We start from the raw sequence: 22707 nt of genomic DNA, 5'->3' as shown, positions 1-22707 counted from the left end.
AAACACTGCCTTAAATCAATTTCTACCCTAGCTTACTGCCCTGGCACCTCTTGATTTAAAATAGATTCCACTCCATCCCCAGTCAGTCTCGTAACTTGACACGTACAGCATTTTAACATTTTTACTATACTTTCTCTTAACTGCCCCCTCCCCTCCATCCCTTTATTTTTTTCCTGGCGGTAAAAAGAAGTAAAACTAAAGCCTTCAATGGGTCCTGCCCGGCGGTATAAATGCCATCTGCAGAGATGACTGGGGGGAAAAAAAGAAGGAAAGTCAAAGAAATGGAGGAGGAGAAGGGGCTTTTACCAACAGAAGGGAACCCACGAGGAAACCCAAAGATGCTTTTTCAGGAGGCAACTGGAGTTTTTGTTTTTCCTTTGAAGACGTTTCGCTTCTCATCCAAGAAGCTTCTTCAGTTCTGACCGGATGGTGGGGAATTGAAGGATTTATACTCCTTTCAGACAGCTGGTCGTTTGCCTTCTTTTACAGCAGGGGTGTCAAACTCAATTTCATTGAGGGCCGCATCAGCATTGCGGTTCCCCTCGGGGGGGGGCAGGTGGGTGTGGCCAGGATGGGCGTGGATGGAGTGGGTGTGGCCTACTGGGTGGGCGTGGCCAGCTCTACATCATTCGCGTCAAGGGTGCCTGTGGGGGCCTGGGCAGGAGTGGGACAGATCTGAGGGTCTCTGGCAGAATGGGGTGGGACCGGGGCAAGCACCAAGGCATGGTCCACTGGAAGAGCCTGCCGAAACCCCTCCCCTGGAGCCCATCAAGCCGGATATGTGAAGTAGGCGAGGGCCATTTGCCGGCCACTTCCAGGCGATGGTGCATTTCTTCATTTCTCACAAAGGGGGACACCTCCCCAGCATGCACCCAGGGGGTGGGGCCGACGCGGCAGGGGCTGGTTCCTCACTGTTTCCAGACGGCCTTGTGGAGCTAAGACTGAATGCGTTTCAGCATAGATGGCCACCACAAAATTGTACATTGGCTCCCGGCCGGCCTGGGCCAGGGCCAAGGCAGCGGGGGCCGTTCCCTCACTGTTTCCAGGATGGCTTCGCGGGCCACATGAATCCACGTCGTGGGCCGCATCCGGCCTCCGGGCCTTGTGTTTGACATGTCTGTTTTAGAGAGTCGTTGAAGCCACTTGGAGGCTGATCTGTGTCCTCAGGGTCACCTGAATAGTGCAAATAGATGGGGAGCCTTCTTGGAACTGTTGAAAGGACCGTGTTGTAGACTGGACATAGGTAGTGTCGTGTCCCTCCCCCCTCTGTTGAGAGAGGGCTGTTCCAATTTTGACATAGACGGCCTCTTTGACCCCTCTTTCAAACCAGCCATCCTCTCTGTCCAGAATGTCCACATTCTCTCTGTCCAAAGTCCACCTTCTCAGGTGACCCTGGCGACACAGAAGCTGAAGAAGCTTCTGGGATGAGAAGCGAAACGTTTTCAAAGAAAAACAAGGAAGTCCAGTTGCCTCGTGGAAAAAAAAAGCACTTCCGGGACAACCCTGACTTGGATGACTGAGAATCTCCAGAGACAGGAAAGGAAATCCAGCTGCAAGAGAAGCCAACTAGGGAATTACAAAGGGATCAAAGTCCCCAAACAAACTTTCCTTTTTTTTTTGTTGTCATTTTAAAAGGGGTTTAGGAGGCAAACTAGTGACCTTAAGCCACGAGGCATTGTTAGATACGTTGCTGCATTGATTGCAAAGTGATAGATGTCCTTGTTTATTAAAGTTACTTACATATGAGCCTGTTCACCGTTGTCTTCCCAGTTTTGGTTAAATCAGTTTCCTAGCATCTCGGGATTCCTTTGCTTAAATTCTGAAGACTCTTAAAAGACTCTTAGAAGCTGCGTGCGATTTATTTGCCTTGTCACATAACTGGCACCAATTGTCCGCCATTTTGCAATTGGGCCACTAATCTGTATTCTGCAGAATACAGAGCGGAACATGCCTTATTTATTTCTTTTTAATTTTCTTGTCTTTCAGGACAGAATAATCAATTTTGCAGTTGGGATCGTAGTTTCCTTGTTGCTTATAGTAAGTATTCCGCTTAGCCCTGCAAGCCTAATTCCGGAAATTTGGGAGGTCCTTGGCTTTTTAGGAGGTTTGAATCGGTACCAGAATGTTTCAGATCAGGTTTATCTTCTAGCAGCCAGTAAGGATCTATTAATTCAATGTGTTTTTTCCAGGGAGTAGCAAAACATTCATTTCATCCATTCTAATACCTTTCATAAGGGTGTGGACATTTTGGGATTTTTTTTCTTCTTCAAAACCTTCCGTTTATTTTCTGCAAACACCGATACTTCCATTTTCTTGGCTGCTGTTTATAAATATTTGATTTATGTATTGCAGTTAAGCACACAGATCAGACCACTTTAATAGAGTGAGTGGCGGGTGCGGGCACTCTGAATTGGTAATCTCTGCCTTTAGACTGCCAAAGCAGCAAAATTTGGCTGCAGCATGCTCAGTTGTTAGAGCAAGTTAACTTTCCGTTGGAAAATTAAAACATGATTGGAGAAGGATTAGAATTGGTTGTTGGCTTGTTGCCAACAATAAGAACATGGGTATAATGTGGATAATGTCCTATCAGAATTACTTGCTAAGAAGTTATGAATCCAGGAGATTCAGAACAAAATCTCCAGATCTGTGGACTTTTTCCAGCCCTCCTTTAAAGATTTCTTAATTTGCAATGCTTTGTTACCAGTCTCAATATTAAAACTTTTTGAGGTTTCATCTTTGTATGAATGAGTTGGTTCTCCCTTCTGATTTACTGACAGGTTCTTCTCGCTTTTTCATGAGTTGTTCTTTTTCCTCCCTAAACATCTGAACATATTAGATTTTTCTCACTGCAAATTGTTTTCTAGCCCTTGCTAATTTTAGTTTTCTCTTGTGTTTTACAAAGCTCCAGAAGTAAGCATCGTTAAAATGCAGATAATTAACAATGCCCTCTGGGTGTGGGTGAAGTGCCTTGTGTAACAGCTGAACTTTTAGCACTGTTTATTATAAGCACTGAAAGGTTATTATACCTTCAGAGAGTTGGGCAGGTGATTAAGAGAACTTTTAGATCACGGATTTCAAAACAAATGCAGTTTAAAGCCCCTGCGGACTGCTCAAATTAATATTCTCTAATTTGGAATTTTTCCCCCTTAGCCTCAACAGGTATAGTAGCACCTGGCTGACCTGACCTGAGTTTGGAAACCAAGCAGGATCAGGCCTAATATTTGCACGGGAGACTTCTGGAAGTGTAGGCTGGACCGAAACGTAAAATCAGAAACATATGTTGTCCTCTTAGGGAAAAAAGAAAAGTCAAGAAAACGATAGGGATCCTGTCCGTGAAATCTTCAGGCAGTCAAACACCACAAACTATGATCTTCAACATACCTGAAGTGTGTAGTGCTGTATTGTGCTCATTCAGCGAGAAGATGGCTAACAGGACAATCGTGCTGTTGACATCTTGAATCTCCAAAGGAACCGAAGGATGCTCAGAAGATCTCAGTAGAGTTTAAAAGTGGAGAATTGATGGGTCCATCAACTTTCCCTTAGCTAGCAGTTGTGTTAGTATCACAAAGAGTCCTTGACTTACAACCATTGGTTTAGCAGCCATTCGAAGTTACACAACGGCACTGAAAACAGTGACTTATGACTGATCCTCACACTTACTACCTTTGCAGCCTCCCCACAATCAAAATTTGGGCGCCTAGCAACCAGCATGTATTTACGATGACTGCCGATTTGTGACCTTCTTGTGGGAGGGGGGCTTCCATCAAGCAAAAGCAAGGGGGGGGTTCACTTAAGGACCACACAGTTCACTTAAGAGCTGCAGTGATTTGCGTAACAACCACGGCAAAAAGGGTCAGAATTGGCTCCCTTTACTATCGCCTTACTTAGCAACAGAAATTTTCGTCCCAGCTGTGGCCGTAGTGCCAGCCAAGGTCCAGCTGTAAGGAAAGCTAGGAGGGAGGGAGGGAACTTACAAACGGTGGGACCACTCAGGTGGATCCAACGGAAATCTACGGTTGCCCTGGGCGAAAATGGACCCTGAAAAACAACATTTTAGACATCTTTCGACAATGGTGGTTTCTTTTCACTCACCTTCCCTCACCCGAGTGTCAGGTAGCTGGCCAACACGTCTGAACTCGCATCACCGATTCCCCGAAGCTAGGCAGAAACATTAAATTCCAGGGTGTTGCGTCAAACCGTAATGGTAAAGAATAGCTGTGCTAGCTTGATCAAACTGTATTCTGACTAATTTAAAGTTTTATCTTGGATTTGAAACCCTTAAGGATAATCACATTCCACAAAAGTTTGTTTTCTATGAAGATAATGCCTGAATTTACTTTCTCTTTTTCCTTTCTTTCTTTCTTTCTTTCTTTCTTTTTCCATTATTTCTTTCCTTCCTTCCTTTTCTTTCTCTTCTTTTTTCTTTCTTTTTCATCTCTTTCTCTCTCTGCAGGTCACTTTAATCAGTGCTTTCGTCTTTCCTCACCTACCTCCAAAACCAGTGAATATATTTTTTGCTTTCTGCATCTCCCTGAGTTGTGTTTCAGCTGGCATTCTTGTAAGTAGTGTGTTTACTTTTGTGAAGATTAAGCAGAACTTACTCAGATTAGGGGAACAATAGTGCATGCTGCCGTGGACAGCTGTAAAAATATTGCAAGGCCCCAAAGTAAACAGGGACTGAAGTCCACAAAGGATGTCTTAATTATTTGCACTAGCTAGCAAGCATGGGCCCCAAGCCAGGTTTTTTTTAGACTACCTTGTAATGGCAGCTTTGTCTAGTTGTAGGATTCCCACTTTTGGAAAAATGAAAGAGCCCCAAACTTTCTTCCTGCAAACCCTTCTAAAAGTTTCATGAATTACCCACAGGGTGAAATAATGAAATACAGGGATATTTTCAACTGAACGTTTAATGAGATTTTGATTTTGTCTTGGCCAGACTCACTTTGAGGAATGTGGCCATTATCCCATAGCGTGTACCTCTGATCAACATCATCACCCAAGGAAATGACACACGTCAGAGCAGATGCCTACAAGGATTGTGATTATGAAAATACGGCCTACCCTTTTGGGGTCTTTGATATCACACTCCTACACATCCCATTAGAAGCAAATCCTCCACTGAGTTCAGTTCCCATCACCAACTAGCTCAGGTGCCCCATAGTCTTGGTCAATCTTCTTGGAGAACATCAACCCTAGAAATATCTCGGGAGATGATCAAGGGTTCTTCTAATGCGACAATGGCGTCCGTCTCCTCTTACGTTTTGTTCCCCCTTCTCTTCTGCCTCCAGATCTATTGGTATCGACAAGGAGACCTTGAGCCTAAATTTAGGAACCTGATCTACTACATTTTGTTCTCAATCATTATGCTTTGTATATGTGCCAACCTCTACTTCCATGAAGTGGGGAAATGAACTCTCCTAGGACAAAAGTTGCAACGCATCCAGATGGTCTGAGGCAGCGTTTCCAGATGTGCTTTCTGAAGAGAGGGCAAGGCTGCTTCCAAAACGCCAAGACGTCACCGGAACAGATGTTGGAAGGAAGACCTCGAGGGTCCACAGAGGTGTATTTTAATGGTTCTTCTTTCTGGTGAGGTGAAGTAGTGCAATATGATAGAGCATCTGCTTTAGGGGCGGGTGGGGGTGAGCCACAGAGTCGCTACTAGTGCACTTAAAGAACATTCCAGTTGTACGCTTGTGTTTTTCAGAGTGGCGCACCTTTTTTTCCCCATTGTGAAAAAAAAACCACGGCCTTTTTTTTATTACACTGTACAAAACTACTGCAGCACTGCAAATGTCTATACTACATTATAAATAAAAAGGCATCTACCATTACAGAAGAGAAACAGTTTCTCACTTGTATTAAACTGGGCACTGGTTAATTTACGTTCCTTCCCAAAGCCACCGGCCGTCGCGTCAACTACAAATTCATTGTATACGAACAAAGCCACTTCACTTTGGAGGAAGCTGATAATTACAGAAGTCAATACTGATTTTGAATCGTTTTTGTTTTTACACCGCCTTCGTAATAAGAGCGCCAGGTTGCCTGCCCAGGTTACACCGAATTTCAGCTTCGTGTTTCGGTGTGCGGACTCAAAAGTCATCCATTGCTCAGCTCATTCAGATGAACATCTCTGAAAAGTCTCATCCGAGCTGGGTTCCTTGGCCAAGGTGGCTTTTAGCTTCTGTTATTGATTTTTGAATGAACACGAGAAGGTCTTCTCGGGGTTTAAACCGACTCCTAAATTTACTGCAGCTTGCAAGTCTTCATGCTACACTCAGGGTTCTAATTGTAGTATTTAAGAATTGCGTCTGATCGTTCTGGCGCGACATCCCTCGCCAGCAACAGCTTCTTTAGTTTCAAGGAAGACCTTGATCCAGCAGTGCTTTTCTGCTGCTTGAATAGACTGGAACCATTAGAAAAAAAATAAAGCTTTTCTAATGTACCTTCTTGCTCTCTCTCTCTCTCTCGGTAGTTACGACACTGTAACTATATTCTATCCTGAAACAGGAGGATAGGTGCAAATTCTAAACGGTTTTACCTCTGTCCACACGCTCATTTACCACTGTTGTCAGTAGCCTAAAGCATTGAATTTCCTCACTGTCCAACACAAGACTTCTTGAACGTAGAAACTGGGAGGGGAGGGGCAGCTGTGACTGTCACCGTGTGAGATCAGAAGAGAGCAAAAGGTTCCTTTGGGTGAGTCCTGCCAGGCTGACGCTCCTTTGACCAATGGAGGAGTTACAGACTGGGAACATCCTCAGTGACAGCTTACTAAGTTCTCCATGCCCTTGGAGTCTTCAGAACTAGGGCTATCCAAAGAAGAGCCGATAATGTGAGAATTCTCTCCGTGGTGTTGTAAGATAGGATCTAGGGAGAACCAAGAATACAGCAGGTTGTTACACAGATACAGCTTTTGTCTCTTGTGCTGGCTAACATGCGAGCTATAACACGTTTTAAGGTTAGCTACCTTAACCTGAAATAGCTAGGATTGGAACCATTGGGAAAATGCTGCTCAGAATAGAAAAAAGTCTTGTTAATTAACCCACCACCATCAGAATACCAGAAAGGCACACTCAAGACTCAGGTCAAAGTTCATGAGACAGGAACAACTCCCAAACAAAAGCCCAAGAAAGTATAAAAACCCACTTCCTACTACATGTGCTCTCTCTTTTTTTCCAGAGCCATCTTTCTGTCTGGCTCTCCTTTTCAATAAACTGTAACCTTCTTTCTAAAGCAGTCGCCATGTTGCTTCTTCCCGGCTTGGACTGGACCCTGATGAAGATTTTTCCTTCAATAGTAGAAAAAGTCTCGTTTGGACTTCAGTGCAAACTTGAAACTCCTTTGCTAGAAGTTCAAAGAATCTTCAAAATGGTCCTTGCAAGGTTCAGATGTTCTCTAGACCCCATTCCTCTTCACCAAAAGTTCAATACAGCTAGTCCTCGACTTACAACAGTTGATTTAGTGACTTTCAAAATTACAAGGGCACTGAAAAAGTGACCTATGCCTGTTTTCCACAATTATGATCACTGCAGCATTCCTGTGGTCACAGGATCAAAATTCAAACACTTGACTCATATTTATGACAGCTTGCAGTGTCCCAGGGGGTCACGTGATCCCCTTTTGCGACCTTCTGCCAAGCAGAGTCAATGGGGAAGTTGGTTTCACTCAACAATCATGTCCCGAACTTAACAACTTCAGTGATTCACAGAACCACTTTGGCATGAAAAGTCGTAAAATGGGGCAAAACAATGAATTTCTCGCTTGGCGACCCCCATTTTGGGCTCATTTGTGGTGGTAAGTTGAGGACTACCTGTACTGAGGCAGAAGGACGCACAAAACTCAGAAGAAACCAAGTCTCGGCTATTTTGCCTGCTTCAGTCAGGAGCACAGCAAGCTTTGAAGCTTTTCAAAATGCTGCTTAATGCTAAACAAGCAAAATAGAGGGGAAGAGAGGATGAGAAAGGTGTATTGGAGATGTTCACCATCTTAACTTACTTGTAAACACGATAAAGGAGAGGATACAAAAATAAAAAAAAGACCCCCCCAAACCGAGTTCAGATTTAGGAGCGTCTGTTACCTGTTAAGGTTGTCAGAGGCAGCACGGATTCGCCGTCTATATCATCGGATGTCTGGATAAAACTTCGTGGAGAAGGCACAATGAGAACGGCTCCATCCATGGCGGACTGTTCCACTCGTTCTTCGGCTGTGGGAGAACCCAGATCCTGCATAACAACCGACAACAACTTTGCTAAGCCATTTCGGCAGAATTTTTAAAAAAGGTTCTTTCAAAAAAAATCCACCACCCCAAATCAAAGTTGAGCGACGCTTCTTGCTATAGGCCAGTGATGGCGAACCTTTTAGAGACCGAGTGCCCAAAAACTGCCTCGCCCCTGTCCTGCCTCTCCTGCCCGCAGGGCCACCCACCACCTCCATGGCCCGCCACAGATCTCCCAGGCGGCCCAGCAGCGTCATGGCCACGCCCTCTGTGCCCTGCAGCATCTGTACGCGATGGGGTGTGAGGGCGGAGTCTTGTCCCCGTTGCCATGTCCTTGGCTGCGCTGCTCCGCGCAAGCTGTGCCCGGGGCGACTCTCCTCTGGGGGGGCTTCTGGTGAGGGGGCCACAGGGTGGCGGGGCTGGGGCGACGGTGTGCATGCCCACAGAGAGGGCTCTGAGTGCGGCCTCTGGCACCCGTGCCATAGGTTCGCCACCACTGCTATAGGCAAATTCCTGCAAATAGAAGTTGTATCCACAACGTTAAGAGACAAAGCATGATGGCTATTAATAACTTAACATAACACCTAACTCCCACAGCACTGTCTTGTGCCTAAAAATATTTACCCATGTAGTAGGGCTGTATTGCTATTAGCCTTCTCATCTTTCTTACTACCTTCTCCTGTGGGAATCTTATGATTTATCACTTGTTTGTATCTTATGATTTATGACTTATGATCTGTGACTTATCACTTAGTTGTACATGCGTACATTGAGAGCTTCTGCAGACAAATTCCTTGTGTGTCCACTCACACTTGGCCAAATAAAGAATTCTATAAAGAATTCTAACTGCTTGGTAGGAACACAGCCAAAGCATCAGCTTTTTTAATGCACGGCGGAGATCAACTAATCAAGGAGCTGAACTAGATAAGAGTGATTTGATTTTCTCACTTTTCTAACATTTAACGTCAGCTTCACATTTCTGCCGGATTTGGAGAACCTTTTTTTTCTGGCTTCATAAACACCAGCTCCGAGCGTTACGAGTGGGTTTTCTTTTTGTAAAGTTTTATTCATTTTTCATACAATTCAGTAGTATTTGTTCAACAAATGTGTTGTCTGAGTTTATCATTCACTAATACAAATTTAACAGAGGGATAGAATCAAGATCACGTGAAGTGTTAATACCACTTTACAATGCCCTGGTAAGGCCACACTTGGAATACTGCATCCAGTTTTGGTCACCACGATGTAAAAAAGATGCTGAGACTCTAGAAAGAGTACAGAGAAGAGCAACAAAGATGATTAGGGGACTGGAGGCTAAAGCATATAAGGAAAGGCTGCTGGAATTGGGTATGTCTAGTTTAACGAAGAGAAGGACGACGGGGGACATGATAGCAGTCTTCCAATATCTCAGGGGCTGCCACAAAGAAGAGGGAGTCAAGCTCTTCTCCAAAGCGCCTGAAGGCAGGACAAGAAGCAACAGATGGAGACTAATCAAGGTGAGAAGCAACTTAGAACTAAGGAGAAACTTCCTGACAGTTAGAACAATTAACCAGTGGAACAACCTGCCTCCAGAAGCGGTGAATGCTCCAACAATGGAAGTTTTTAAGAAGAGACTGGACAGCCATTTGCCTGAAATAGTATAGGGTTTCCTGCCTGAACAGGGGGTTGGATTAGATTACCTCCAAGGTCCCTTCCAACTTTACTATTACTATTACTATTACTATTACTATTACTATTATTACTATTATTATTATTATTATTATTATTATTATTATTATTATCTCATAATCCTTTATTCTTTTCTCCAGCCATTGATAAAATAAGTCCCAAGTTTGAAAATATTCTGTTTCTTCTTTTTCCTCAAAGTAAGTTTGTCCATTTCCGCACATTCTAGTATTTTTTAAATTATTTCTTCCTCTGGTGGTGTTCTCATTTTTCCAGCATTGTGCGAATATGATTCTTGCCGCTGTTATCACATGTAAAATCAGGTATATACTTTGTTTATCAATCTTTTCTGGCATTATACCTAATAAAAAAAAGTTCAGGTTTAAAATCTACATGTCCTCCCAACATCTTTTCTACCCAAGTATGTATTTTTATCCAATATACCTCTTTGCTCTAACACATATCCACCGTACATGATAATAAGTACCTGACTTGTGTTTGCAGTTCCAACATCTATCTGACGTATTTGTAAACATTTTTGCTAACCTTGCTGGTGGCAAGCGCCATCTGTAAAACATTTTATATAGGCTTTCTCTGTAAGAAGTTGACATTGTCAATTCATAATTTCTTTCCCAAACGTTTTGCCATTTTTCTAAATCTATATTGACGAGTGGGTTTTCTTACCTCGGAAACGTACGTGCCGGCCAAATCTGACGGACGACTTTCTTCCGGCTTGAGATCCGAATTCAGAACGTCGACTCCTGCTCTTCCCATGAGCTCCGGGCTGTTTCGGCTGCCAAATTTGGAGGAGTTGACTCCGCTGAAAGCAGAGGGCTCTTCCCCTGGAAGTTTGGTGGGGTGGAGGTCACCTGGAAAAGAGTCTGTTTCCAGGGAGGTTGGCGTGTCCGCCAAATCGCCGGACTGCATGCCCGGATCGACGCTTAGTTCTGCCTGGCTGACGGGCGGAGAAATGTCTTCGGCTGCCACGGTGCGGATGATGACACTTGGCGTGTGACACTGCACGGTGACGTTCTCCGTTGTGTTTAGCAGGTGCTCGGGCTGTGGGAAAGGGAGGTTTGTAATTTTGCAAAAGTGGCAAAGAAACGCCCAGGCTGCCTTTTTTTAATCTTCTTTGGCAAGCTGGATACTGGCTGCTCAGCGCCAGATTTATTTATTTATTTTTTTAAAAAAAGCAAAGGAATATTTGTAGAAGAAAATGGAAACTGGGAATCAGCCACCTCATCTCCCACCTTTGCTCCAAAGGAAGACAATTCCCCCCCCCCATTCACCAAGGAAGAAAGGAGAAAAAGAAATGGAGATCAAATCATCTTCCTTTCCTTGGACTGCCCCCTTCAGCTGAATCTAATCTTGGAGAAACCCCACCGCTCCAGTAAATGCATGTTCTCATACATATGTGTCTACTTACCTGCCAGAAATGACATGCACACAGACATAAAAAGGCAAAGCGCACACACAGTAATAAACAGGCACTGACAGAATTCCTGCTGTTGTTCAGTCCCTAAGTCGTGTCTAACTGCAACACCAATGACCACAGGACGCCCGTCCTCCACTCTCTCCCAGAGTTTGCCCAAATTCATGTTCATTGTGTTGATGACACCATCTAATCCAGGGGTCCCCAACCCCTGGTCCGTGGACCAGTACCGGGCCGCGGCATGCCAGCAACCAGTCTGCACAAACAAGGAAAGGCAAATCCATGGGATGCAGGCAGCACATAAAACCACGCACTCTCCGGTCCATGGAAAAACCTCTCTCTACAGAACCGGTCCCTGGTGCCCAAAAGGTTGGGGACCTCTGATCTAACCATCTCATCTTCTGCTGTCCCCTTCTCCGTTTGCTTCCCATCTTCCCCAACATCAGGCTCTTTCCCAAAGAGTCCTCTCTTCTCCTAAATACTTGTTATGCATCATACTTGTTATGAATACTTGTTACAAATCATATGTTAATGACTAGTTTTTGGTTTGTTGGGGTATTTTGCACGAAATCTTTTGACGAGCCTGTCAGCTTTCACCTCAATGGATTTCACCCAGGTGGCTTCAGACAACGGGTATCCCTTCCATTGTACTAGGTACTGCAATTTCCCTTTAAGGATTCTAGAGTCAAGAATACGTTTCACTTTAATACGTTTAATTATATGATATTATTACTTTTAGTATTAGTATTGTATTGTATTGTTTAGTAATTAGGTTGTTAATTTGTTTATTACAGTGTTTAATTTTAACTTGTTTAAATTTTTGTTAAAAGGGAGTTAAAGCGCTTTATGGACTTGGTTATTTAAATAGTTGGTTAATGTTAGTTAGATTATGATTATTATATTTGTAACCCTCTGTTCAGCTCTGGGAAGTGGGGGAGAGGGAGGGGGGGTTTGGGGTGGGTATGGGAATTCATATTGTAATTTTTATAAAACTTTTAATAATAAAAAAAAAGAATACGTTTCACTTCATAGTGGGTCTGTCCCGCAACTACGAGGAGCCCAGGTGCCTTCTTCGGGGGAGGTCTTAAAGTGGAACCCCCGATAAGGTTTCAACAAGCTGCAATGGAAGACTGGGTGAATTCTCCCTAAAAGTCTAGGGAGTTTTAGTTCTACGGTGACCGGATTGATGATCCTTACTATGAGGGGAAAGGCCCCAAGAATTTTGATCCCAATTTCTTGCTGGGCAATTTGAGGCGTAGATATTTAGTTGACAAATAAACCTTTTCCCCGACTTGGAATGTTCTTTGGGGAGCCCTCTTTTTATCAGCCTGCTTTTTATAGGTTTCAAAAGTCTGCAAATACTGTATATTCTTGCTTTGACAGTTTGGTGGCCAAAGTGTTTTGAGTATTTCGGCTTCAGGGTCTATCCCTCAAAATGAGAGTCAGAATTGATTTCCTTTAGGATTGGCTGATTGGATCTCCTTGCAGTGGAAGGGACCCTCAAGCGTCTTCTCCAACATGACCGAATTAACTAGAGACAAACATTAGTAGCTTACAAAATAAGGCACCTCATTTACAGTGGCATCTACAGAATGGGATAAAGGCAGCCAAGATGATAGGAATGGCCTTGCCATCCAAGCTCTGTCCCTTTATGTGTGTTTGTGTGTGTGAGATGCAGAGGTGTATTGTGATGCCCCCCCACTGCCATCGACCTGTATTTTAGTTGCTTCTGCCACCTGTGATTTCCAAATTCACTGACCTGTGTACCCCAACCACTTCCAAGTCAGACCATTTTTACTACACAATCCTTCCCAAGCAACTTTAATCTTCCACGCTCTGCGGGGACTCATTTGCATGTAATTGTGTACATTTCCTGCCGTTTCCTTTATTTTCAAAAACTTCTCTGAGTCTTCTCAGTGAATGCAAAGTGGCTAACTCTTATTGACAGATAATTATTGGGGACAAAAGGTTTGCCTCCCTACTGGGTAAATACGTTTTTGTGACTTTATAAAGAATGATAATGATGATGCCACTATTTCAGGCAGAAATAGTACATCCTAGTACAGGGGTAGTCAACCTTGGCTCTTTTATGACTCGTGGACTTCAACTCCCAGAATTCCTGAGCCAGCTAAGCCAGCTAAGCTGGCTCAGGAATTCTGGGAATTGAAGTCCACGAGTCATAAAAGAGTCAAGGTTGACTACCCCTGTCCTAGTAGTACAGTTAAATGGCGTTTCTTTCAATGAAACGGTACAGTCCGCAGAATGTCTAAGGTCAGATTTGAACACGCATCCATTCCTCGGATCTAAACAAGGAACGCTGTGGCATTTCACTAATTAAATAGCTAAATACAGGAACACAGTTCTGTTTATTCAGGTTTTGCGTTCATGGATTTAATACCCGAAACCATGGGAAATTCACGGATTTCAAACCCGAAATGCGCTGAAATATATTAAAAAGATGAAGGGGCGATAATGGTGTATAACTTCCACCCATCAAGAATTTCTTAATTCAGAATTATAAGCATTGTGTTTCATTGCGCCGTTTTATATTTACGGATTTGTCACGTCCTTTGAGAACATTACAGAGGAATGTATTCCTCGGTGAGGAATACAGTAGTGGCCAAAATTGTGGAAACCTCTTGGGAAAAGTGTATTTTTGAGGTTTGATGGCTAATAACACCACTTTTTTTGGGAGTAGTACCATAAAATTATATATCAATGGAAAGATAATTTAATCAAGAATGTAATGCAAGAAAGTTTGTTCAATTATCTGTACTGTATTCTATGAAAAGATATAGCCAAATAACCAGAAAAAAGGAAGCACAACTTGCTTAGGTTGATCTCAGGTAGCTTTCCTTCATCTGATTGTAGCCAATGAGCATGAGTGTTTAGAGAGCCAATCAGGTGTCATCTTGTTTTGGCAATGAGCCAATCAGATCACAGTAGGATTCAGTTATTGATGTCCTGTATTGAAGCTGAGATGAGGACATGTGTCAGTGTGTTATGTGATCGCTATCAAGTTGGTTGGGGTTTTTTTTGTGTTCTTTTATTTAGTGAGCTTGTAAAACATAATAAAATTAAAGTAATGGTGCAAAGAGTTGACTGGTCGCCCAGAAAGCGATCTAAAATAGTATTATTAAGTGAACAAGGCTACAGTTATAAAGAAATTAGAAGAAAAATGGGTGGAAACTTAACCAAAGGTGGCATTTCTACTGTACATTTTTCCCAAAAGGTTTCCACAATTTTGGCCACTACTGTATATTGGCTAGCAAATGTTAAGAGCTGGAATGTTGCGCAATGGCCAATGTGACTCTCTGCCAAGGCTGTACTTTGGGCCAATCACCAGGAGACGCGGAGATCTAGTCCTGCCTTAGCCACGAAAGCCAGCTGAGTGACTTTGGGCCAATCACCAGGAGACGGAGAGTTCTAGTCCCGCCTTAGCCATGAAAACCAGTTGGTAAATCTGGGTCAATCACCAGGAGACGGAGAGTTCTAGTCCCGCCTTAGCCATGAAAACCAGTTGGTGAATCTGGGCCAATCATCAGGAGACGGAGAGTTCTAGTCCCGCCTTAGCCATGAAAACCAGTTGGTGAATCTGGGCCAATCATCAGGAGACGGAGAGTTCTAGTCCCGCCTTAGCCATGAAAACCAGTTGGTGAATCTGGGTCAATCACCCAGAGATGGTGAGTTCTAGTCCCGCCTCAGGCATGAAAGCTAGTTGGCTAACTTTGGGCTGGTCATTCTTTCTCAGCCCAATCCAACACACAGGGTCGTTGTGGGGAAAAGAGGAGTAGGAAGGTGTGTTGGATAGGTTGGTTGCCTTGAGCTTTTTGTAAAAATAATAAAAGGCAGGATATAAACAAACAAGCAAGCTGTAAAGCAAAACAGATGCACCCCGGATTTTCTTCGATACACTGCTAGAAATCAGTCACAACTAGCCTAACTCACTAACCACAGCTCTTAAGCCACCCACCCTCATCATCCCCTCTTCCCGGGTCCCTGTGGTCTACCGTTTTGATACCTACCGACAAGGCATGGACTATGATCTGGTCTGGTGAGGCTGGGGCTGCAGCAGCCGTCAGGGTCACAGTGGGGCTGGTGGTTAGGGTCAAAGGCAGGCCCTGGGATGAGCTGGTCTGGAGTAAGTAGGTGCCTGGAGTTCCAGTTGGTTGTAGATGAAAAGACTAAGAACAGAGGTGAGAACCGAAAAAGAAGAAGTCATCTGTTTAATGGCCATCCCAGCAAAGTTCCTCCCAAGTGAGACATCAAAAACAAAATGGCACTTGACAAGTTATAAAAACGTTAACTGAAACAAGGCATGACAAACTAGGTACTTATGCTGCCTACTAGTTGAGGATTCTGGGACTTGTATTCCCAATACATCGGATGACAGAATCAGAATGGGAGATGCTGACGTGGACCCAGGTTCTACTTCTGCACTAGAGCCAGGGGTAGGCAACCTTGGCTCTTTTATGACTCGTGGACTTCAACTCCCAGAATTCCTGAGCCAGCATGGGGAAACTTTGGCCCCTTCATGACTTGTGGACTTCAACTCCCAGAATTCCTGAGCCAGCCATGCTGAGGGGAAAGGGAGAAGTTTCCAAGATGAGCCATGCTGGCTCAGGAATTCTGGGAGTTGAGGTCCACAAGTCATGAAGGGGCCATAGTTCCCCCATACTGGCTCAGGAATTCTGGGAGTTGAAGTCCACAAGTCATGAAGGGGCCATAGTTCCCCCATACTGGCTCAGGAATTCTGGGAGTTTAAGTCCACAAGTCATGAAGGGGCCAAAGTTTTCCCCATGCTGGCTCAGGAATTCTGGGAGTTGAAGTCCACGAGTCATAAAAGAGCCAAGGTTGCTTACCCCTGCACTAGAGCTTTAAACATACCGGTCAATATCTTTTCACTGCAAAAAAGATATAATCAAGCCAACTCCGTAATACTTACTGGCAGAATCTCAAAAGTCTGCAAAGTTCCACTATTTAGTGTAATAGTTTCAGAATCAACAGAAGCAGCAGGGGAATCGGCAGAAGCTACACAAGAAAAAACAAAAACAAAAACGGGACCAAAGATTCAAATCGGCAACTAAGTTCTAAGCACAGTAACTGCAAGAGAACGTAAAACAGAACAGGCACCCAGGTTGTCCCAAGCAGGAATAAGGAAAACAACTTTGTACATTAAGAAGCTACCGCTACGAAAGCTTGGAATAGTTTGAACAGGTCTTTGGGAAGTGTGTGGGAAAATCCACGTGCAGCAAACTGCCGTGATTCCCCCCCCCCCACAAACCTCATAACATTTTGATACCCTTTGTCCCAATGAAGCAGCCAGAAGGTCATCCCCTTTTGACTTAATGCCTCACCTACCTAAACAGATAATATGCTTAAGTTCCTTCCTATCGCTTCCTGTCTTTGTTAGTTCTTTCTCCCTTTGATCTACCTGTATTTGTTCTTTACCTGGTCTTTGATCATGTAATGTGTTACTAGAAAATAGTTGCTTATATGAAGGAATTTTTCCAATGAAGAAACTTTATGTCAGCATCTAATGCAGTGGTTCTCAACCTGTGGGTCAGGACCCCATTTGGGGTCGATCGACCATTTCATGGGGGTCGCCAAGCAAGGCTGTCCGCCATTTTTTTTGTCCGCCATTTTTCCCCCCTTTTCCGGCGGGTGCCTTACCTCCCTTGGACTGGGCCAGCTGGTGGTCGGCCTGCTCCGTCTCTGCCGCTTGCCAGCTACGCCTCGGCTGGCACAGGGGGCGGAACCACGCATGCGCGGCGCTCCCGGGCAGGGAAAGTCCTTGACTTACGACTGGCTGGGTAGTCCTCGACTTACGACCGGTTTAGTCCTCGACTTACAACCGGTTGGGGTCGCGGCATTAAAAAGGTTGAGAACCACTGATCTAATGGCTAAACTTATGAATGTAAAGTATCAGCATTTAATGGTTAAGCTAGTGTATGTAACAAGTACTGTATATAAAATGCAATAAACTCAGAGTTTGTCAAGCTGTGTCCTGCAGCTTCAAACCTCTGCTCAAGACATGCCTGAGTCTTTTTCTTAGCGTCTTACAGGGAAGACTCCCAGCAGAAATTGCTCCATGGGCCGGATTTTGTTAGCTTCCGAAGAAGAATTAAATCGCAGCCCATCCTAAAAGAAGGATCAGCAGTCTGCCTTGGCTAATGGAGCTATCCAAGTTATTTGAGTTCCACCCATGGCTCTTTTCCAATTCTCTCTCTGTGCGCATCTGTGCAATGCTGTTCTCCACTCAATAAATCTTCAGGGTCTCCAGAAATCAATTCACTAACTACAAAGTAAAAGGTCAAAGCCACTGTTAAAATCGACCTCCGCTTGGAATAACTTCGTAACCGCGTTTGTGTAATCTTCTTGGCAATACGGAAGGCAATGGCGTTACGAATATTAGCAATGGTGCCGTGGAGGATAGGACTTTAAAGAAGAAGCAAACATTTGCCAGGATTATGTTTGCAACGGATTCATCTCTTGTTCTTCTCTCAGTCTTGGCAAGCCAGAAAGATTCCTTTCCGAATGGCACAAAGTTTTTTGTTTGGTTAGGATCACCCTTGAGTAGGACGATCAGGGTTCTTACCCAGTCCTGGTTATCCATCAATCTATTCTACAGTAGTGGCCAAAATTGTGGAAACCTTTTGGGGAAAGTGTATTTTTGAGGTTTGAAGGCTAATAACACCACTTTTTTGGGAGTAGTACCATAAAATTATATATCAATGGAAAGATAATTTAATCAAGAATGTAATGCAACAAGGTTTGTTCAATGATCTGTACTGTATTCTATGAAAAGTTATAGGCAAATAACCAGAAAAAGGAAGCACAACTTGCTTCGGTTGATATCGGGTAGCTTTCCTTCATCTGATTGTAGCCAATGAGCGTGAGTGTTTAGAGAGCCAATCAGGTGTCATCTTGTTTTGGCAATGAGCCAATCAGATGACAGTAGGATCCAGTGATTGATGTCCTGTATTGAAGCTGAGAGGAGGACATTTGTCAGTGTGTTGTGTGATCGCTATCAAATTGTTTGGGGTTTTTTTGCGTTCTTTCATTTAGTGAGATTGTAAAAGGTAATAAAATTAAAGTAATGGTGCAAAGAGTTGACTGGTCGCCCAGAAAGCGATGTAAAATAGTATTATTAAGTGAAGAAGGCTACCGTTATAAAGAAATTAGAAGAAAAAATGGTGGAAACTTAACCAAAGGTAGCATTTCTACTGTACACTTTTTCCCAAAAAGTTTCCACAATTTTGGCCACTACTGTAAGGTCTACCCAGCAGATGCCTTCAAAGAACGAAGGAGGAACCACAACTGTGACTGTACCTAGGAAAGATTTTGCAGAGAGACCCAGAGGCTCGGCGAATCTGAAAAGCCACAGCATAAAATATGCAAGGCTATAAGCTTGCACAGACTAAAAGCAACGGGAGACAGAAGTGCTGAGTGATTCACTGCGGCATTTTTCAGAAAGAATGTATGTTTGCACCACTTCGGCTGGAGAGAAAAGGCAGAAAGGAGAATGGAAGTGGGGAATGTCTGCATTCCCAGCATTATATACAGTCGTGGCCGGAATTGTGGAAACCTTTTGGGAAAAGTGTACAGTAGAAATGCCACCTTTGGTTAAGTTTCCACCCATTTTTCTTCTAATTTCTTTACAACTGTAGTCTTGTTCACTTAGTAATACTATTTTACATCGTTTTCTGGGCAGCCAGTCAACTCTTTGCACCATGACTTTAATTTTATTACGTTTGACAAGCTCACTAAATGAAAGAACACAAAAAAAGCCCAACCAACTTGATAGCGATCACATAACACACTGACACATGTCCTTCTCTCAGCTTTAATACATGGCATCTATCACTGAATCCTACTGTGATCTGATTGGCTCATTGCCAAAACAAGATGACACCCGATTGGTTCTCTAAACACTCATGCTCATTGGCTACAATCAGATGAAGGAAAGCTACCTGAGATCAACCTGAGCAAGATGTGTTTCCTCTTTCTGGTTATTTGGCTGTAACTTTTCATAGGATACAGTACAGATAATTGAACAAACTTCATTGCATTACATTCTTGATTAAATTATCTTTCCATGGATACGTAATTTTATGGTACTACTCCCCCCCAAAAGTGGTGTTATTAGCCATCAAACCTCAAAAATATCCTTTTCCCCAAAAGGTTTCCACAATTTTGGCCACCACTGTACATGGGAAGCATAGGAAAGTTTTATTTGTAGATTTATGTACAGGGAGTCCTGGATTTACAACACAATTGAGCCCAAAATTTCCATTGCTAAGGGAGACATTTGTTAAGTGAATTTTGCCCCATTTTACGACCTTCCCTGCCACCGTTGTTAAGTGAGTCCCTGCAGTTGTTGAGTTAGTAACACGGTTGTTGAGTGAATCTGGCTTTCCCATTGACTTTTGCCTGTGGGAAGGTCGCAAAAGGGATCACGTGACCCTGGGACACCCTGCAGCCGTCATAAAAATGAGTCAGCGGCCAAATGTCTGAGTTTTGATCCCGTGACCCTGGGGATGCTGCAACGGTCGTGCAAAAAATGGTCACAAGTCACTTTTTTCCCCCAGTGCCACTGTAACTTTCAACAGTCACTAAATGAACTGTCATAAGTAGAGGACTGTTTGTAGGCCATTTTCTCCATTTTTTTTCCCAGCAGAAAACCAATAAAGTAGATTGGCCTGAAAAATGACCCTTGTCCAGATTATATTCAAATAGATAAAATACGTATTTTGGATATTATAGTTTGTTATGAAGTGAGATAAGGGAAATGTTGGTTACAGTCTGAAAATTATAAATATCAACGGTTAAATTGGAATATTGATAAGAAATTAAAAACTGAGCAAAAATTAATAACAGGATATGGATTGTTTATGAAGATTGAATGTAATTAAGATATATGTATGAGCTAAAAATCTATTGATAAATGTAATAATGATGTTCTTATTGAGTTGATATAATTAGAAATGTACTAACCTGAATATGAGACAGTAAATGTTAAGGCAGTGGTTCTCAACCTTTTTAATGCCGCGACCCCAACTGGTCGTAAGTCGAGGAGTAAACCGGTCGTAAGTCGAGGACTAAACCGGTCGTAAGTCGAGGACTACCCAACCAGTCATAAGTCGAGGACTTTCCCTGCCCGGGAGCGCCGCACATGCGTGGTTCCGCCCCCTGCGCCGGCCGAGGCGTAGCTGGCAAGCGGCAGAGATGGAGCAGGCCGACCACCAGCTGGCCCAGCCCAAGGGAGGTAAGGCACCCGCCGGAAAAGGGGAAAAAATGGCGGACAAAAAAAATGGCGGACAAAAAAAATGGGGGACAGCCTTGCTTGGTGACCCCCATGAAATGGTCGATCGACCCCAAATGGGGTCCCAACCCACAGGTTGAGAACCACTGTGTTAAGGGAAAAAGAGAAGAAATATTTGATGTTGTAACCTGAGATTTGCACTAAGATTTGGTTATTGAACTATTGTGACCCAGTCACCACGTTGCTTTGTAAATATTCAAATGGAAAATTGGAAAATTAATAAGATATTATATATATATATAAAATGATCCTTGTCCGAAGGGAGCCCCCGTGGCTAAAGACCAACCCCTTCGTCCTGACCCCTCCTTGGCTCTCATTCGTTTGCAATGAATGAAAACGTGCAATCCTCGTTCAACGCAACTGCAACCGTGGTTAGCACCATACAAGATAAACCAGTGATATTTGTACTTTATAAATGCTTCTAATTTACCCCTCCTGAACTGAACACCCCAATGAAAGACGAAACGTGCACCTAGTAAAAACGGAGAGTCCGGCGTGAGTTTTGGTGACTTACAGACGTGGGTGATCTGGAGTGGGATCTGTAAGGACGCCACGGAAGCAGGAGAGCAGACCGAGCTTTCTTCTAAACGGGCCACTCGGATCTGGACGTGCTGAACCCCGGAACCAGAATGGGAATTTGGCAGCCCAGGCAAAGATTTCGCCTCTGGAAGTTGGTGTGCCGGAGCGTTTTTCTGGCTTTCGTGCAGTTGCTTCAGACCTTTTATAAGAACTGGAACAAAAAAGTCATTCAAGGCTGCTGGAAACTAAAATCAAAGTAAATGTCTGTAATAAAAATAACGGGTACCAAGAGCAATTACAGTAGTGGCCAAAATTGTGGAAACCTTTTGGGAAAAGTGTATTTTTGAGGTTTGATGGCTAATAACACCACTTTTTTGGGGGGAATAGTACCATAAAATTATATATCAATGGAAAGATAATTTAATTAGAATGTAAAGCAACAAAGTGTGTTCAATTATCTGTACCGTATTCTATGAAAAGTTACAGCCAAATAATCAGAAAAAGGAAGCACAACTTGCTTAGGTTGATCTCAGGTAGCTTTCCTTCATCTGATTGTAGCCAATGAGCGTGAGTGTTTAGAGAGCCAATCAGGTGTCATCTTGCTTTGGCAATGAGCCAATCAGATCACAGTAGGATTCAGTGATTGATGTCATGTATTGAAACTGAGAGGAGGACATTTGTCAGTGTGTTATGTGATCGCTATCAAGTTGGATGGGGTTTTTTTTTTCCTTTCATTTAGTGAGCTTGTAAAAGGTAATAAAATTAAAGTAATGGTGCAAAAAGTTGACTGGTTGCCCAGAAAGCGATGTAAAATAGTATTATTAAGTGAACAAGGCTACAGTTATAAAGAAATTAGAAGAAAAATGGGTGGAAACTTAACCAAAGGTGGCATTTCTACTGTACACTTTTCCCAAAAGGTTTCCACAATTTTGGCCACTACTGTAGTCTGGTCCAGGTGCCGTCTGCCCATCTGGGAAGATTCCTATAAGACAGGCATTGAGCAAGAAAATATTGACTAAACTCCTCACTTGTGGATCTGGCCAACCGGTCTGATAGCAAGCCAAGAATAGAGTTATAAACTTTACCGGGAAATGAAACCTCTTTGTGGTTTGCGATCTGCCTCTTGACAGTCCACCATTTGCTACGAAGCCACTGGGGTGAGCGCACGCTGCTCCAGCCTTCCGCCAGCAAATCCCAATTGATGTCGTTTTCATCAGAGACTTCTAGCTCTGCTATTCTGACAGGGTAACGCAGAAAAAGAAATGATTCCTTTTACAAATATAAGCCTTCACACGGGGCTTTCAAAAAAAAAAAAAGATTGGACAATGCATGAAAATGAACGGCAAGAATTATATTTGCACAATACTGGAAGAACGAAGGAACACCACCAGATGAAGAAATAATTAAAAAAAAAATACTAGACTGCGCGGAAATGGACAGACTTACTTTAAGGTTGAAAGAAAAAGAAGAAACAGAATATTTTCAAACCTGGGGTCTATTTTATCAATGGTTAGAGCAGGGGTCGGCAATCTTAAACACTCAAAGAGCCAC

At 43.4% G+C, this 22707-nt stretch overlaps 2 protein-coding genes across 2 annotated transcripts in view; one reads left to right on the top strand and one right to left on the bottom strand.

Annotated features, from left to right (window-relative positions):
* TMEM243 (transmembrane protein 243) overlaps positions 1–5839 on the top strand; it is a 14923-nt gene extending 9084 nt beyond the window's left edge. Inside the window, exons 3-5 of the mRNA XM_015825453.1 lie at positions 1987–2037; positions 4454–4558; positions 5289–5839. Coding sequence (XP_015680939.1) covers positions 1987–2037; positions 4454–4558; positions 5289–5411 — 279 coding nt within the window. The 3' untranslated portion in view covers positions 5412–5839. The remainder of the gene's footprint in view (positions 1–1986; positions 2038–4453; positions 4559–5288) is intronic.
* A 799-nt stretch (positions 5840–6638) lies between these two features.
* DMTF1 (cyclin D binding myb like transcription factor 1) overlaps positions 6639–22707 on the bottom strand; it is a 36929-nt gene continuing 20860 nt past the window's right edge. Inside the window, exons 11-17 of the mRNA XM_015825452.1 lie at positions 22242–22393; positions 21152–21367; positions 16258–16343; positions 15338–15496; positions 10565–10939; positions 8078–8222; positions 6639–6867 (exon numbers count right to left, since the gene is read on the bottom strand). Of these exons, the coding sequence (XP_015680938.1) occupies positions 6758–6867; positions 8078–8222; positions 10565–10939; positions 15338–15496; positions 16258–16343; positions 21152–21367; positions 22242–22393 (1243 nt within the window). The 3' untranslated portion in view covers positions 6639–6757. The remainder of the gene's footprint in view (positions 6868–8077; positions 8223–10564; positions 10940–15337; positions 15497–16257; positions 16344–21151; positions 21368–22241; positions 22394–22707) is intronic.

This window comes from Protobothrops mucrosquamatus, unplaced genomic scaffold (genome assembly GCF_001527695.2).
Source record: "Protobothrops mucrosquamatus isolate PMUCROS unplaced genomic scaffold, P.Mucros_1.0 scaffold2645, whole genome shotgun sequence".
Classification (NCBI taxonomy): domain Eukaryota; kingdom Metazoa; phylum Chordata; class Lepidosauria; order Squamata; family Viperidae; genus Protobothrops; species Protobothrops mucrosquamatus.
The sequence above is the reverse complement of the archived record's forward strand: the minus strand, read 5'-3'. Positions and strand labels throughout refer to the sequence as shown.